At 39.5% G+C, this 18743-nt stretch overlaps 2 protein-coding genes across 2 annotated transcripts in view; one reads left to right on the top strand and one right to left on the bottom strand.

The window, feature by feature from the left end:
* Window positions 1–2049: 2049 nt before the first annotated feature.
* arpc5b (actin related protein 2/3 complex, subunit 5B) lies at window positions 2050–9564 on the top strand. The gene is made up of 4 exons (XM_041792072.1): window positions 2050–2331; window positions 4640–4712; window positions 5034–5210; window positions 6893–9564. The coding sequence occupies exons 1-4, from the start codon at window positions 2192–2194 to the stop codon at window positions 6953–6955; spliced, it is 453 nt and encodes a 150-aa protein (XP_041648006.1). The 5' UTR covers window positions 2050–2191; the 3' UTR covers window positions 6956–9564.
* A 105-nt stretch (window positions 9565–9669) lies between these two features.
* The window catches only part of hmcn1 (hemicentin 1), a 120873-nt gene continuing 111799 nt past the window's right edge, over window positions 9670–18743 (bottom strand). Inside the window, exons 97-107 of the mRNA XM_041792071.1 lie at window positions 18285–18522; window positions 18134–18196; window positions 16922–17041; window positions 16700–16834; window positions 16512–16625; window positions 16262–16387; window positions 16009–16137; window positions 14606–14959; window positions 13119–13238; window positions 12898–13024; window positions 9670–11404 (exon numbers count right to left, since the gene is read on the bottom strand). Coding sequence (XP_041648005.1) covers window positions 11038–11404; window positions 12898–13024; window positions 13119–13238; window positions 14606–14959; window positions 16009–16137; window positions 16262–16387; window positions 16512–16625; window positions 16700–16834; window positions 16922–17041; window positions 18134–18196; window positions 18285–18522 — 1893 coding nt within the window. The 3' untranslated portion in view covers window positions 9670–11037. The remainder of the gene's footprint in view (window positions 11405–12897; window positions 13025–13118; window positions 13239–14605; window positions 14960–16008; window positions 16138–16261; window positions 16388–16511; window positions 16626–16699; window positions 16835–16921; window positions 17042–18133; window positions 18197–18284; window positions 18523–18743) is intronic.

Genomic DNA, 18743 nt, shown 5'->3' with positions numbered 1-18743 from the left:
AATACAGACCTGCTGTAACAGGTAGAACATTTTACATGAACTAAACCACGGAAAAGGGACTGGTTATGGATTGAAAATGAAATAAGGGAGCAGTATAGAGGTAAATGTTTCGTGTCATGAGGTGCAGATGACTTTCGACTCATCCACTGAGCTATCTGTTAAAGTGAAATGAGACATTAAGGAGCAGTGGTGGGTGTATGTCGCATCACTGTGGCTGCAGGGGGATCATGATGTGGCTCCACCAAAGTTTGCTGAAAGAGACAATAAAGCATGCATTTAACAAAATGTATGCACTAATATGGACCTTAATTATTGCAATTAATGTGATTAACCTTGACAGCCCTGGTCTGAACAAATGCTTTTGTACTGTTTTCACAGAGGTCTTGATCCCACTGAAACAGCCTGCTCAATAGTAGTCGTCAATCTCAGTACAAGCTTCCAATCAGGACTTTAAAGAGGACCTGAAATTGTTGTCAAATGGTGATGTTCTAATCTTATTTTACTGAAGGGAAAAAAATTTAATACCAAGTGTGAAAGTTTTGTGATCCTATCCATTCATTAAAAAACATATATTGTTATATAATTAAGTATCAGACATTGTTTTGCTCTTAACCTTTACAACTATTTGTTGTTTCTTTTATTTATCTTCTTTTTCAAGTTGAACTTTTTTGAAATGAAAAAAGGTTTCATGGTCTGAAAGTTAAATGATTTTAAATTTGAACTGAATGAAAACTCTGATGCACAGTTACAAGTTTTTTTTAAATGTGTATTTTATTTATTCTCAGAGTCAGTTTATGCTCCAAATGTATCTACTTTTTCTCATGAATTCAAATGAAATGTGTTTGACATTTTTCAAAAGAACATATTTAATATTTATATGAGGGGTGTACAGATAAAAATATGAACTGAAAATACTAGTTACAATTTACCATGATTATGACTAAAGTAAGAGAAACAGCACTTTTCACTTCAAACCTTAATTCATTCTGTAAGCCATTTTTTTTTAACCAAGAAAGAAAACAGAGTAAGTATGAGCATTTTAATATTTAATATTTCCTCCTGCATACATGGGGCATGGCATAATTGCTCAGCCATCTGCACCTCAATAATTCACCAATAACATCATACATCCCTAGAAATGTCTGTTCTTGGTGGTCTTCCTCTCTGTCTTCTCTCTCTCCCTCTTGATCAAAGTCTGCAACCTATCACACTACTCCTCCTCAGATCATCTCCAGCCATTTTTGTATAACTTTTATCTCACTTTTGCTGTCTAAGTAGACCTAATTTGGAGTTTTGACAGGCAGTATTTAGAGGTGGCAACTGTGCTTGAATTGTGTCTTACTTCTGCCTCCAGTGGTTTCTGTTATGCCATTACAATGAAAAATGTGTTTGAGAGAGTGAGACTGTGTTCAGAGTTTTGTATCTGAGCATTTGGTTCAGAGAATAGGAAATGATGTTTTAGCAATTGTGAAAACCTGTGTTGGTGTCTGTTTTTATGCCCTGAAGCCCTTTATAACTCCGTTTTGAAACGTGATATACTAATAAAGTTATTATTCATTCATTTAACCTTTATTTAATCTCGTGATGTCATTGAGAGAGTGCTACATTGACGCTGAGTACATTAAAACAGTGACAAGACAGTAAACGGACACAAGTACATAAGAATAGTCACAGGGACTGGAGCAAAGTTTAAAAGCAGTTATTATCATGTACATGGTAGTTCCTTATCGTGTTTTGAAACTGACCTTTCTGAACTCAGTTTTAGTGTTTGCTATACAGTATTCCAGGTGTGGGCTGCCTAAAAGCTGAATAATTATTTTAATTTAAAAAGTCACATTTTACGATAAAAATTGACATTCCTTTTCGAGATTGTACCCAAATGTGTTGAATCATGAATAGCCTGCATTTGCTGCAGGGTCAGGCAGTGGGTTCATTTGTTATGTTTTACCTCCACCTAGTGGCCAACGGTGGTAAGCGCAGAAAGCTTCCTGTAAATTCTGACCAGCAGGGGGCGATGTCCTATCCGTGGAAGCAAACACCACACAGAGAGGAAAGAGGAGGAAGTCAGGAAGCTGCTTGGTGACAGCTAGCCGTATCAAAGAAAATCACTGTAGGAGAAAAAAAGGCCGGGTTGCGCTTTATCTACACTCCTGTTTTTTGCACGGTATATAAGACCTAAACCGCCACCGACATGTCGAAAAACACCGTGTCCGCCCGCTTCAGACGAGTGGACGTGGACGAATACGACGAGAACAAATTTGTGGACGAGGAGGACGGAGGGGAAAACCAGCTGGGTCCTGACGAGGCAGAGGTGGACTCCCTCATCAGACAATATCCTTTATACATGATTAGCTAGCATGTTTGTTAGCATGCATTATCTACGGGGTAAAAAACAGGCACAGTTGATAAATTACTGTCTTTCTAATTCCTAGAATAATCCGCATCATCCCGTTATATTGTGTTTGCTGCTGCTGCCTCTATGAATGGGCGTTTTTCAAGTAGGCCTGTCAGTGTCCAGACTTGCCTGACAGTCACATTCCTGGGATTTCTGCTCCCAGTTTGCACAAGCTGTGCATGAAAATTACCTACAGCTTGCATGCATATGTATAACTATAATGTAACAATTTATTAGCTACATTGTTCTTGAACTCTTAAAGTTGTTTACTATCTGTAAATTAGCTTAGCACGGCAAGTGATGCAGAATCAGGGATTTGAGTTTAAAACTGCCCCCCTCTGTGATTAGAGTAGTCATAAATCAAACTCTGATATCATACCACTAGTCAGGAATACCTGTTTGGATACCACAGCAAAAAAGACCATATGCAACCGACATTGGACAATTTCTTGTTTTCAATAACCCAAAACTGTAAATAGACCCAGCGACGAAACGTTTCCAACGTATTAGTGCAATTTATATTGTGTGGATGTGCAATTTCTGATCGATCCAAGAGATACGGACTAACAAAATAGATTATTTTAGATGTTTTTTTTACTTTTCAATGCTGTAGTTCATTGAATTAGCAGAAAACCTGTTGTTTTCACATATCTTGCCAATGTTTTACAATCTTCCTGTAATTTGTACGTAATTTTAATTTACTGGTGAAAATAAAAATAAGGAAGTTTTAGCTGTGTTGAAGAGTAACTGTAGGGTCTGTATCCAGCTGAGTCTTTAGTTTTTGATAAATAGTCCTTATAAGGCAGAAGAAAGCTCCACTTCCTCATTGAAGACAGTCACCTCCCTCCTTATGTCACTCTGGTGGAGGGTCAAAGGTCAATGTTAAAAATCTTCAATGTTAAAAATAAACACCTAAAATTAAGGAAGCACAGCATTTAGGAAGTCTAATGAAGTTGTTTTGTAAACTACAAGTGTTTGGAGCTTTCTGTTTCCTTCACACACAATATTAACAGCATGATATTTAGGGCTAGGGAATTAATAATAATAATATTAATAGTTATAGTAATAATAATAATACAAATTATAATAATTAGGGATGCAGGATATTATCGGTCTGTTATTGGTATCAGCAGATTTTAGCTTAAAAAGACAAATATCGGTATCTGCAGATATCAAAATTCTGCCGATATTTACATTTGATATTTTACCTGTGTATTTCAGCATATATCAACAGTAAATTTTGTCCATAAATACTAAGAAATTAGTGGAGTATGCTGAACCAACAGACCTATGTCTGTTGAGGTCTTTTTCTTTCTTTATCCTCATTCTTTAAAGTGTTTTTAAGGACTAAAGTTTGTTTCCTTGGTCATCCTCAAACCTTAAAGTGTGTCCAAAAGGACTGAAATTTATTGTCCGCAAAGCATATTTAAATATCGATATCAGTATTGGCTAAAATTAATCTGTAAATATTGGATATCGGCAAAAATCCAATATTGTGCATCCCTTATAATGCTAATACATTTATTTGTATGGTACATTTAAAAAGGGAGGTTTACAATGTTCTCTGACAATAGGCAGAATCACAAATAAGAATAAAGCGTCACAACATAAGCACAATAACACTTAAGAAAGACAAAATCCCAGCAACAGAAGCACCCATGATAAAAAGAACAGCCAACTATGCATTTATGTGACCCAAACATCATCATAATCCAAGAGACACATTATAAAACCCCAGGAACATATCATCAAGTCATTATAAAAACCTAGAAACATAAGAATCCTGAAGAAAAATTAAATGTGAAATAAAATCGAACACCCCAACTAACCTGGATGAATCCAGGCAACACTGGAACCCAACCACATGAAAAGGACCAGAGACGTAAAGGCAGTCAGATATTATATATTAAGAGCCAGAACAGAATAGAAATCAAAACAGTAAGAATAGATTTTTAAAAAATGTTCAAATGGGTAGATATTATTATTTCATAGTTCAACATACGACCGTTTAGTTGCTGCTGTTTTGAAGGTCCTTTGGGGGCACATCACCATCTCCTATAGCAGAGTCAGACATGCTCCTGTCATTAAAACACTTTTCCTCCTGTTCATGTATACTGGGATAAAGACAGGAGTACAGTGCAGCTGCCTGCTTGCGCTATAACCATAGCTTGACTTGAGTATGCATGTAAACGCACTGACTTTTGCTGTGTCCCTACTGTGCTGTATCCTTAACCCTCTGTGTACAGGAAACCTCGTGGAGGCTTTACATGCAGTTCTGAAGAACCCTCCAATCAACACTAAGAACCAGAATGTCAAGGTGGGTTAAGTTTCTCTGCCTATAATGGTTAAAATATTTACCACATTTAAGAATCCCCTTGAACTCTCTTGAAGTAAAAGAGATTAGTGTTATTTCACATATGGCTGCATGCTGATGCAAATGCATCTTTTAAAATGCAGCTAAAGTCTTTTGGTAATTTCAGAGCAGATTAAAGTTTTGCATCAAGTTTTTCTGAAGTGACAGTTTGTGTTGCTCTGAAACTCGCCCATCTTATATATTATAGATAAGAGAGAAGCTTGATGAAGAGCACTGGAAGATGTAAGCAGGCTTGTAATAACGGGAGCTCTGTATGTGTTTCAGGAGCGAGCTGAGGGTTTGGTGCTGAAGGTCCTCAGCGCCTTTAAAAGCAGCGACATTGAGAAAGGAGTCCAATCCCTGGATAAGAACGGCGTAGACCTGCTGATGAAATACATCTACAAAGGTTTCGAGAGGCCGTCAGAAAACAGCAGCGCCGTCCTGCTGCAGTGGCATGAAAAGGTGAATATTCACACTCTTGCATTTTATATCATCATCAAAAAACAGCAAGAACAAGGAAAGGAAATCCACTAGTTTAAACCCTCTGAAAGATGCTGATTCTAACTGCCAAATTTAAGATCTGTAAATCCCAAACGATGTTGAGTATTACACCTCTCTGTCAGGGTACTCCGGCCCTGCACAGACCTTCATGAGAGCTAGACTTACAGCAGTGTGTTGACTGGTAATCACCATATCACTGATAATGAACAAACACAAATGTGCCATGTTTTATACTGATGTTTTCTCCCTCATTCTGTCACAAACATGATTTTGTAGGAAACGGTGATACACTTTTAATCCAGTAAACCTTGTGGGATGTGGTTAGATAGAAATGTTGTCTCAATTCAAGGCAAGAAGTTAGGAGATGCAGTGGTGTGTTGTTCATACACAAAACACTGATGTGAGTGTTAGGAGCTGGTTTCCTTTTTTTTCTTAATTTTTATGGCCTGAGCACTGAGTGATAGAGATTATATCTGATAGGGATTTTCTTATTATTATTTACCGTCATCTGATGGACTTTTGAGGCGCTTAACATTTATGAAAATTTGTAAATTTTTGCAGGTACAGCCGGTCTTGCGAAAATTTCGATATTGTGTGGGTCTCCAAAATGCCCATGCAGTATTGCCTCAGTCTAACAGATTTCAAAGTGAAAGCCCACTCTTTTGACTTTGGCGTGGGTAGATGCATCTTGGGGAGCTCTACAAAAGTCTCTTTGAGCATGGAGCAAGAGGGGACCTGGAAGATGAATAGTTATGCAAGACTTTTTTGTCACTCAAAAGGGTTGGCCATGGTGAGCCCTCAAATTTGCATGGTTTTGTCAAGCAGAAGGTTGTTAATTACTCAGCTGTGCATTGTCCAAGCTGAATAAAACTTCTTGGTGTTTATGGAGTGTCCATACCTGTATGTATGCATGCTGTTATATTTTTTATAGATTATATTGCTCCTTGTTGTTTTTGTTTTTAATAGACATTTAAAAGCTGAACGGTACCAAATCAAGAGCTGCAACGTTGTCTCTTATTACTGATCTGAGTCAAATGATCTGGATTTCAAAATAAAGCAAATAAAATTCACATCACTTTGAGTGAGGCTGGATGGATATTAGCTGTGAAAATACATGCAAGATCAGAGGTTTTGTCCCAAACTAGACCACCTGGTTTGAATGGCACCCTTAGAATTTTAGACAGTTTAACAAAGAAACTGACCCAAAATGCCTTATTTAACCTGGACCAAAGACTGCTTGATAAGTTAAATAATGTCAAAATAGTTTCTATTTTTCAGCTGAATGGTTAAAACACTCATAGAAGAAGCATTTCAGATGAAAGGAGCAAACAAGATTTAGACTAAAACCCTCCAGGATGATCATGTCCCAAATTTCATGACATAGTTACTGCCCTCTTTTTACTCTTGTTAAATCACAAATCTGTGATCTTATCTTACTGCGATGTTTTATTTGGAGTAACTGCAGCTAAGAGGTTTAAAAAATGGTTAAGGTATTGAACAGTTTTAAGTGAAATACTGTGAATATTCAGTAAAAAGCTGCATGTATGAGGTATCAAGTGTGAGTATTTTGTTGGACATAGCTGCCAGAGATGACCGAAGATGTTATAAATAGCCTGCTGATATTCTTCCTCCTGTGTTTGTAGGCTCTGGCAGCTGGAGGAGTGGGCAGCATCGTCAGGGTCCTCACAGCGAGGAAGACGGTCTAAAAGAAGCAGTTCTCTCCACATCACTGACGGATACAGGAGGACTGCATCAGCACTGAACTGTTCATGTAATCTAACAGACCGCACAGGGACTGAAAAGGAAAAAACTCAGTCTTTTTAACCCCATGTTACCTCAGTGTCCTGCTGCATTTCAGGCTAGGCTCAAAAAGGAAGCGCAGATCTGGGTTACACTTGGTTATAAAAGAGGGTTTTCTTCTTTGTTTCTGTGCATGATCACAGCCTACTAAACCATACTCCTCACAGGGTGCTACAGACAACTCTTCACCTCATACGTCTGTGCTCCCCCCACTTCCAATGACATTTATATTCTCAGAACCTACAGCAGTATTCACAGATCCACTCCTGAAAGTTTCAGGACAGCCTGCATCAGAACTCTGAGTTGCTTTTTCATGTCCCTCACAGTGGGGAGTTTTCCCTGTCTGATGGGAGGGAAAGACACTGTGGAAACACAAGATAGCAGACACTAAAATGACCGTTTTTATTCGTATATATCAGTGCGATATTAAGACAACTCCACAGTGTCAACAAATGAGTAGAAAAGGACAGTAGTAAAGGGTATGAAGCAGCTTCATTACACGCATAAAAATTGCACTTGTCCTGTGATTTAAACATCATCCGAACCTACACACTTGAAGTGAATTTACCTGAATATTTTTATCTGTTTCAAACATCAGCTCATCTCAGCTTGACACTGAAGTAGTACTGGAGGGTTTGCTAGGAAAATTCCAAGTGAAAACAGGGACCTCACAGCAAAAAAATCAGGATATTTTCAGGATTTTAATGCATGTGTGAAAACATCAGAATAGAATGCAGGGAGAGCAGAGGGGTTAAAAAAGAAACAATTTTTTTCAACCAAATTTAAGACTTTGCTTGAACTACATTAGCCAATGCATCTCATTCCTCAAAATTAATTAGAAGAATGGAAGGAAAATATGCAGCAGATTTGCCACTAGACCACCTCCGTTTCCACGATCAAAAGCCAAAAAGAGATGCAAGCTGCTGCTGTGCACCAAAGCTTCACACTCGTGTGCACAAACACAACCAGCATGACTCCAGGCAGCGTGTCCTCCGCTTTCCTCCTCACAAACAGGGTTTGATTCTCTCTAAGTTTGTTCTCCATCACTCTCTCTGCAGCAGAGACTTCATGATGGAACCAAAAATCCTGACTCTGTGTCAGTTAATCTTCTCGTCGCCGACACGTTAGCAGCAGGAGTCGTCTGAAAAGCACAGTCACAGATGGAGGCCGCTGGATTTGCTCATGGGGGTCACCGCACACCCACGGGAGACAGAGTAGACGTGAGTGGGGGGTTGGTGAAATCTATCCATCCTTTCACACCGCCTGCTGCCCCAGTTAAGGATTATTACCCACGATGCATCTCCACCACCACTCATATTAATCCCATTTTACTGTAACTCACATCCTCTGGATGTCTGACTCACATAAGCACCCTCTCATACTGTACAGGCTGTCTGCTGGTACTCTTTATACAAGCTTCGTTTTCTTCTCTACCTTCAGGTAAATCACCCTCAGACTGAAACAAATAGTTTTTATTTTGATATTTAACAGAAAAATAATCTCGGATTAAACATCCTCCTCTTGTTTTTGTTTAATAGTAGTATTTTCTGCCGCAGTGCAAAATCCCTTCTTAATTGAAATTAAATTTAAAAAAGAGCAAGCATGCTTGTCATGCAGCAGGGACTGGAATAAAATAATGAAATGGAGATTTCTGGAAATAAAGGGGGAATTTTGTGTGATTATAAAAGAAATATCAATGCATGATCCCACTTTAGAGATAATTTCGTAAGCATTTCATACCTGTCTTTTGTAAGTTTTGTCTATTCTTGAAAAATCTAGGATTTTTTTGTATTGAATTTGAGTTTAAATAAGTTTTCATTCAAAGAAAATCCTCCTTTTAAAGGTTTGTCTGGCAGATTAAAGACACACTGTTATAACCTTTAATTTCCTTTTCTTTAATAATACGAGGAGGAAAACTTGTAAAGTTTTATCTGCCTTATCGGGTAGATCATGTCTGTTGCCAAATGCTTTATTTTGTTTCATGAAAATTATGTAAGATAAGTTTAGGATTTAGTTTCCCGTGTGTATTAGAGAATAATTTTGAAGATAAAGTGATGGTGTGTGAAAAAAAAGAGTTTTAAAAGAAGAAAGCATCTCTCCTTCTGTACAGTCTGATAAGAGCAGTTCAGCTCAAGCGTAATGTTTGGTTTGAGTGAAACTTCTCAGTGACTGTTGCTTTTTCTAAAACACATCACAAGCTTTTGTTTCACTCACATGGTTCATCAGTTAATATTTAGACATGGGCGTCCATGTTTGAATACTGTCATCAGTGATGATGCATCCAGACATTAGATCCCTTTTTCTAATGCAGTAACGTCTTAACTTACATGAAAACGTAGGAAAAGAACAGCTCTGTTTCTTTATCCTCTTCTGCTTCATGTATTTCCAGACAGAGATGCTCTTCTAGCCGAGAAGACGAGGGAGCATACCAGACTGATGTACAAACTGCCTTACTCAATATTCCTTTTTTATGTTTGTGCGTTTTTGACAAAAAAATAAAAGGTATGAATGCTGATCAGAACATTTACCTCTGATGTTTTTTTCTTTTGCACACATTTTGGCACATTTTCTAGCAGGTGGCCTCGCTTTAAATCCAGCCTGTAGACACTTTCCACCATGTTCCCGTCATTTTTCACTATTTTACATTTTAGTTTGAATATTTATCTACTTTCCTTTCTAGAAAAAGCCCAAAAATAAATGATTTTTATATATGTTTTATCACTCTGGATGGATGTGGATGTGAAATATATCCCATGCAGTGGATATATGAAAGTTTATTTGGCGTGTCAGGTTACCTGGTTTGTGCAGGAGTACTGCTGCAGATATACTGTACAATATTAAGATTTACTTCAATCTGTGTTCATTTATAACATTTTATTACAAAATGGTAACAATAGTAACAGTATTGCAATACATTATGAGAAAAAAAACCTATGTACAAATCATAAAAATAAAATACATCTTGGCATGAATTATTGGATGGAGCTGTATGGCACAGTGATGATCTTACCAGTGAGACTGTTTACATTTTTTTTATTAACATCCATCCTGGGTGAACAGCTGACAAGAAGAAAACAATGGCCGGTAACACTTTGCTTTAACACTGCTTCTTCATTGAGTACTTTAGATGTGATCTCACATGCAAACATACATCTGCTGATTTTAAAAGACTGATGTATGATTGTTTTCACCCAGCACAAGCAGCATGGCTCTCCCAGTTAAGGGGGAGGCCAGTAATGCTGCCCATGATGCCTGAGTGTTTACATTACTGAACCAATGAGGGCATCCCAGACCAGCTCAGTGTGTGGTCTAAGCTGTCCATTCTCACACAAAACATTAAGGCGTACCACTAATTATTAGATCACCCAGGAAGGGTTTTAATTAAAGGTATAAACAGAGTCAATGTGCAACGATGGGATAGGGTCTCTGTTTGATGCCCCTCTGTTTATGAAAGCTGCTACCTGAGGATGCAGAAGATGTGATGGTCAAGTTTCCTGTAGTAAATTCAAGCACCATATCTAAACAGTCTCAACTCTGGCTTAAAAATGGAGGGAAACTGCTCTTTTTCTGGTTCAAGCACTTCCCAATAATTTAATGATGGGTAGATGTAAATAAAAGTGTGCTGTCTCAGCCAGAGGTGGGTGCTTCTGCTACGAGAAAGATATTCTTGCTTATGTTATAAATAAATCCTGATGGAGAGGGGGAAAAATAAGAAAAATAATTAAACACTACCATGGCAGACTGAGGAGGATATTCCAGGATTTAAGCCAATAAATAGCCAGTTTGATTCAACATCCAGTTAACCTCCAGTGGCCTGGATTAGTTACACTTTGAATCTTTGTCCTCGTGTCTTCAGGGCTTTGCACTCAATCACACAAACACCAAGTGTCCTCTTCAGTCTCTTTACCGATGTGGCAGCTTTTCCAAGACCACATTCACTCATGGTTTTATCAGTCTGCCCTTCTGTCCTGGGTCTCTTAAAGTGCTCTCAATAAGGGTAGGCAGAGACTGCAATGTACACGATGAAGGTGGTTTGGTACTCGATTGCTCCATCTTCGCTGTAGGAGAGGGCTCGTACCTTCATGCGGTACGTTCGGGGCTCTCGCAGCGCCTGTGTGGTAAACAGCACCCCCTTCAGGTTCTCATCTCGCAAAGCAAATGGTAGCGCGACATCCTCGTCCACCACAAGGAAGGTGGTTCTGGGGTGCATGACCCCGTCCTGCGTGTAGGCCACCAGTCTGATCAAGTCCTGGTTGGCGGCAATGCCGAAGGGGAGAGAGAGCAGCTTGTACTCGAGGGCATAAGGGCTCAGAGCACACTCCAGGTCATTTGGTGGGCAGTTCTTCAGACAAAACCTGCAACAGAGACACCAGATTTATGCTTGGTACAGCAAGGAAGTAGTAATACATATACACATACAATGCTTAACAAATGTATTAGACCACCTGTCTCAGAGACCATCCAGCATCATGGAGTGCTTTAATGCGGACTCTTTCATTTTCAGTGAGCTCTCCATGTTTTACCATTTTGAACAGGAATGAGGAATTCCAAACTGAATTCACCTTTTCATACCCAAATTTGAGCGGCTCACTGTGCTTCTCTGAGAAGTCAGAAATTAATCAAGCGTAACATTCAACCACTAAAACTAATTTTTCTGTTCTATCATTTGACATATTAATCAAGAAATAATAATGTGCTTTACTATTTTTTCAGTTTTTGTAAATCAGTAAATTTGAAATTTCATGGATAACAATAATAATAATATTTTAGCATTAAAAATATCATTTCGGTTAAAGAGCTTCTATATATTGGTGCATTAACCATTGCAGAAACATAAAAAATGATTTTTGGTTTTACCAATTTTTACCAATGCTGTTAATTTAGGGCAGCTGTGGCATAAACCTTACTTCGGGTGGTGGTCTAATAAATTTGTTAAGCACTGTACATACATACATATATATACATATTAAGAGCAGTGAACAAAAAGGTTAGTCCTAGTATGAGTCTAACTCATGTATAACCAATACAAGCTCATCATTTCAGTAACTCATTTCACCCAAAAATCTTAGAAACTGCAGTTCCTTGACTGTCCACTTGAGGCTGGCTCCTAAAGCAAAGAAATCCCCTTTAGGTCCTATATCAAAATGTCTATTCTGACAACAAAATAAAATATATTTACAGCCTACTTAAAACAAAGCTCTGGTCTCCATAGCTTACTTCTTTATTGGGACATGCTAGGGTGAGATTTTTCCTAACTCATCTTTTTGTTTGACGTTATTAAGCCCTAGAGTTATTCATATGTCTGCACATAAACAAGCTGAAAATGTTTACTAGGACTTTTAAGACCTTCTGCATCTCCACTTCTTTGCCTATTACTAACTAATCCAAAGTTTTGTTGAATCCAATGCGGTGGCCACCACTGTTGGGCTTCAGAACACCTTTTGAGACACTGCTGGATGAGATCACTGAAACAACATCCAGGTTTTAATCAGCCCCTGGCTAGACTACAGACTTGATTTTCATCTTTCATAAACAGGGAGTATTTTTTCACACAGGTTTCACAACACATAGTCTACAGTAGGGGTCACCAACCTCTACAACATGATCTACTGGTAGATCTTCAAGTCGTTTTAAGAGATGATTATTAGTTTAACTGATTTTCCTTCAGCTTCAATTTGAGTGACTTCACTTTTCTGTATGATTATGTCCTATGTTCTGTGTGGGACATCCTGTATTTTCCTGATGTCTATCCTCATTTAATTTCATATGCTGTAAGTGCAAGACAAATTGAGTGACAGTAAAGGTTTCATCCATTCTTCATTCAATCCTTGTTTCTGTGAAGATATACCCTGTGTCTGGATCCCTCTTGTAGTTTGGTGGACAGGGTGTGTCTATACACTGATAACTTCCTCTCATGTTGAAGCACATCTGGTTCACTCCACACTGGATGTTCTGTTCCAGACACTCGTCTATGTCTGCAGATACACAAACCATCATGATTTCAGCATGCTGTGTAATAAACCCCAGATGAAATAATGACAGAAACACAGAGAGGCTGATGGTCCTCACCCTGACACGTCTTGCCGTTGGTCATGAGGCGATAACCAGCAGGACAGAGACACCTGTGGCTCCCTGGTGTGTTCAAACACTCGTGCTGACAGGCATCTCTTACCTCACACTCGTTGATGTCTGTTGGTGACATGTACATGCACAGATTCACACAAACAGCCACAAAATTAAAGAGAAAATCAGTGTTGGAGCCATACTTGTTTTTTTGTTTGTCTTTACTGTAGGGCAGGCCAGCACACATAAATGTCTGTGGCCCTGGAAGCTGTGTCAATGAGGCCCTCCCTAAATATTTTACTATTGATGAATGTGTGTTAAATCAGTTGTGGTGGCGCTGGCCCTTCTAATTTTTGACACTTTGGCAAGTTATTGTTTGGGTCAAATGCCCATGCCACTGACTTTCATTCTACTTTCTTTTTTGGTATCCTGATATCCTTGATGAAAAGATGAATGAATAAATTAATTTTAAAAACAAATACTCACAATTTTAAGGTGAATTAAAGTTGTTTATATTACAAAACAGACAATAATACATAAAATGAACAGAATAAATATAATGTTATTTAGATGCTATGTTAAGTAATGGTGCAATGCTCACAAATGCTGCATGCTGCCATGTTCACAAGCTGTTTTTATTCATTCACACACCTGAAGACTTGTGCAAAGAGTCAAGGCTCTACCTGGTGCTGTGTTGCAAATACTGGCTCTTGTTCAGAGATCAAATGAAAACAGATGATTCCTTTCAACTATGTGAGGTACCGACATGACTTGTCTTGACCCTCCTCATTTTTTCGATTTTTGATAAGATTGTGCCTGCTACCTGCTTCTTTTTTGTGTCATTGCTCCCTATGATGTTCCAATTGAGCTAAGATGACGCTAAATGTGACGTCTGCTGGCCACTGAATGGTCACAGAGTATCACAAATAGAAGCGTCCCAAACCCCTCTCTCTGTTAGACTCATACTGCTGTAGGACTTCCCAAACTCTTCTACACTTTTTAGTAGTAGTATTTTATCCTGCTGCTTTCAACCATCTCTGGTGCAAAACTTGTCTCCTCCAGACCGAGAACCAAATACATTACTGCCTCACTATCCTCCATTGTTGTTGCAGGTGTCCCCGCATATTTGCTCAGCCATGCTATGATGACGACGCCTACAAGGAGCAAGTAAACAACAAATAAATACCAAAACACCTTACAATATACTCCATTTGATAGGAATCAGGCTTTAATTCAGAAACAGCTGTCAGCATTAAGCAGCCTGATAGCCAATGGCATGAAAGAGTTTGTTTTTCTGTTTCTACTGTAATGCAAAATGAGGTGCCTGGTAGTAAGATCAAGTAGAATTAAGTTATGCAAGGAAATGGACCAAAATGTAAACATGTTTGGCTCCAACACAGAGAAAAACATATTGTGATGTATTTAGTTATAATTTTGAAGCCACAGCTTTCATCCTCTCCCTCATCTCATCCCTGCCTGTCATCTATAGTTACCTACGCAGGCGCCACCCCAGGACTCAAACCCCTGCTGACAAGCCAGGAAACCCTGTGAGGATGAATGAGCGTCAGCCTCTCTGCGGCTCCGGCTCCTGTAGCGGCCCCTTGTGTTGGCTGCATAGGAGTGGTAGCTCTGAGAGGCCAGGTTGTGGTAGAGTCGCTCAGGAGAGGACTGTGACGTCCTGTAGCCGTACGAGTAACTCTCATAGTTGGGCAGGCGCTCCAGACCAGCACAGGATTTGCCATCACCCAGCAGTTGGCGCCCTGGTGGGCAGGTACACTTGAAGCTGCCGGGGGTGTTGATGCACTGGTGGGCGCAGGGCTGAGGGAGCCGCTCGCACTCATTTATGTCTGCCCTCGACATAAAGAGAGACCAGCACCAGGAAGGCAAGAGGACAAAGAGGGAAAAGGAAGAAGGAAGTACAAAAATAACAGGAGAAGATGATGGATGAAAAATGGGGAGATGAGGATGAGGAAGGAAAAAAGGGTATCGGTCATTTTCCCCAGTGTTCAACAATACATTTACATGTCCCTAAGATGGAAATGTATTGAGAAATAAATACACAACTTGTATGAGAGAGAACCTCATACCAAATAAATGCTTTAATGATTAAAACATTGATTCTCATTTTAAATTCAGTTCAAATTTTTTCAAAAAATTTGTCAAATATTCACATTTAATATCAGGTACAAATCCAATGTAATGCCTGATAGATACTCTACAAAGACAGACATCAGCTCATGTCGTTAGTGATGTCACGAAAGGCAAATGTGAGTGCCGGCCAATACAAAGCGACTCCAGGAAATAGCCAGATCCAAACTTAAAGGAAACACTTTTAAAAGTCTGAGGTGGAAAAGAGTGAAAGGAAACAGAGTGACAGAGAGATGTGAGACATGTTGGTGCTGGTCTCTTTGCTTCTATTTCCCTATCTCTGCGCTTCTTTCCTACTCTCTTTTGCTTTTTGCATTTGTCTGACAGTAGAGGCAAATAAACATCACTTCAAACTGCAGCTTTATAAAATATAACCACATGCTTTAAGCTTTTGCATTTCATGTTAATGTTAGTCAGCACTTTTACTGCAGTATTTCAGAGATGCTACATGCAAGCAACTGGCAGTGTGTAACATCCAAACTGCACTGAATGTGACAGCAGAGTTATTTCAGACTTTCAACAGAAGCGAAGCACTGAGACAAAGAGAAAAGTGTGCTGGCAGAAGCAAGCAAGCTGAGGAGAGGTATGAGCCAGAGCAGTGAACATAATGGATGCTCATGTTAATCTGGATTGCACACAAGCAAGTGAGATATCAGCTGCCTTATGACTGTAAATGAAGCATTTGTACTGTCATTATATTATTGATTTATAAGCTTAAAAGGACATGAGCTATAAGCGATGATCTTACCGACACATGGCCTTCCCACTCCCTGAGATCTGTAGCCCCTCGGACATGTGCAGTGGTAGCTTCCTCTAGTGTTCTCACAGATCTGATTATATCGGCACTGATGAGTGCCGTCTCTGCATTCATCAATGTCTACAGGCAGGAAAAAGAGCAACAAATCAATGTGCAATAAAAAAAAAAAAAAAAAACTTAAATGTTTTAAATATGCACTGCAGAATCATCTCCAGCTTGGCAGAAATACTATGTGCTTCCTCACCTATACATGTCCCATTGGCACCTTTAGTCATACCACGAGGGCACAGGTCAATACAGGTGTAACCACCCCGTGTGTTTTTACACTGCTGATCTGATCGACAGACTCTCTGTCTGCACTCGTTTATATCTGTGGAGATTGGAAAAGTGCAGGAACAACTTTTTTTTAAGCAAACATTAGTAAGTCAAAAAGTTGTGTTTTCAGGTAATAAGTTTTTCATAAGCTTAAATGTGGAGAGATGGCACTGTCTCACCTATACAGCGTCTGTTCCTGAGTTGATAGCCCGGCTCGCAGGCACATCTGTAGCTTCCTATCGTGTTCAGACAGTGCTGGTTGCATGGATTTGACTCCTGGCACTCATTGATATCTAATAAAAGGGAAAATTGCCATAGTCAGACCAGCAATAATAATGACTGAGTGAAATAAAGGTTTTTGATGTACCTGTGCAGCTTAGCCCATCAGCTGTTCTCCTGAAGCCCCGCCCACAGCGCATGACGCATCTGTAAGAGCCAATCGTGTTCTCACAGTCCTGTCCATCATGGCAAACGTTCCCACCCAGCGAGCACTCATCAATGTCTAAAGGGATAAAAAAAGTCATTTATTTAAACAGAATAGCTTACAGCAGTGATTTATAACAGCTGTGTATTTGTGTGCGTTTTATACCCTGACAGGTCCTGCCGTCAGCTGAGATGGTGAGCCCCCGGGGACAGGAGCAGTAGTAGGTGCCCATGGTGTTGTGACAGGCATGAGAGCATGGGTTACCAACCTCGCACTCGTTCTCATCTGCAGCAAATCAAGGATACATAACTGATTCTGCAGCAACAGCTTAAGTCATACATAAAAAAATGTCCTGATACACTTTATGGACAAAATTATTTAGCCACTCTTGTTAATTATTGAATTCTGGTGTTTTAATAAGACCCATTACCCATTGTGTAAAATCAAGCAACTAGCCATGCTGTCTCCATTTGCAAACATTTGTAATGAAAAATGGGTCATTTGGTCATTGAATTCAAGCATGATACTGTAATGGATGCCACCTTTGCAAGAAAGTGGAAGCCTTTAGGGAACAGCAGCAACACATAAAATCACAGAGTGGGGTCAACGACTGGTAAGCATGGTGGGTAAAAGACACCAATACTCTGCTGATTCCACAGCTGAAGAGTTCCGAACTTCCACTGACATTAATGTTAGCACAAAAACTGTGCAGAGGGAGCTGCAGCTACAGGCAAGCCTCACATCACCAAGTCCAATGCCAAGCATCGGATGGAGTGATGTAAAACATATCAACACTGGGCTGTGAAGCAGTGGAAATGTGTTCTGTGGAGTGACAAAACACACTTTTCTGTCCAGCAGACGGATGGGTGAGTCTGGGTTTGGCAGATGCCAAGAGAGCATTACCTGCCTGACTGCATTGTGCCAACTGTTAAGTCTGGTGAAGGAGGGATAATGGTATGGGGCTGATCATCAGGGTTTGAACTAGGCCCCTTATCTCCAGTGAAGGCCAATCTTAATGCTTCAAAATATCAAAATATTTTTGACAAGCTAGACTTCAGACTTTGTGGCAACAGTTTAGGGAGGGCCCTTTTCTATCCCATCATAACTGTGCCCCAGTCAGGACTTTATTCTATTGAGGATAAACATTTTACAGTGTTATTGTGATTAATAAATTTTAGATGTAATTTTTTTGTAATCAATTTTTTGACTGTGCTGATTTAGTATTCAACAAGTTCCTTTGGGCTGCATGCTGTTATGAAAGGTTCTATATAAATAAAGTTGAGTTAGTGTAGGTTATTATTAACCCTCAAATAATACCATGTAGGTTAACTCATTCTCACAAGGTTAGAAATGGTAAAAGGCATTGTTAATTTTTACCTGCACAGTACGGCCCAGCTGACACCAAAGTGAACCCTTGAGGACACTGGTTGCTGCGATCGCCTGGAGTCATGTAAACATTTCGTTATTAAAAACTTTAAAAAAGGAAGTTCTCTAATCTCTGTAGTTTTATCAGTCCAGTATTCCTCACCTTTGGCAATGATAGCTTGTATGCTATACTTCAGCATCTCCTCCAGGGGGTGGTAGTGAGCACTGATGGCTGTGGCATGAAGCGTTTCTACCAGGTATGGCATCTTGCCCTTGGACAGGTCATAGGAGATGGTGTGGTTCCAGGAATAGGGAACGCTCTCTCTGTCCACACTGAACATGCGAGTGGACTGAGCATACAGCTGACCTGGGCCAGTCTGGATGTAGTCCTCTGTGTAGTCCTGCAGCCAATAAAGTGTATGTGAGAAGTAGTGTTTAAGCATTTCTGGCACTTTGAGCTAAGCCATTGTAGAGGATTCTTGATTAGTTATACACTATTTCAAATGAGGCTAAAATCACAAGTTCGGCCACTTGACTGTTAAAAGAGAAAGTAATGGGCCCATAGTGTTTATTCTTACTGAGTTTTTAGGGGTTCTTCTATTTTCAGTGGGGTTTAAACTTA

Source organism: Cheilinus undulatus, linkage group 7 (assembly GCF_018320785.1).
Source record: "Cheilinus undulatus linkage group 7, ASM1832078v1, whole genome shotgun sequence".
In the NCBI taxonomy this organism is placed as follows: Eukaryota; Metazoa; Chordata; class Actinopteri; order Labriformes; family Labridae; genus Cheilinus; species Cheilinus undulatus.
This window is presented reverse-complemented; position numbering and strand designations above follow the sequence as displayed.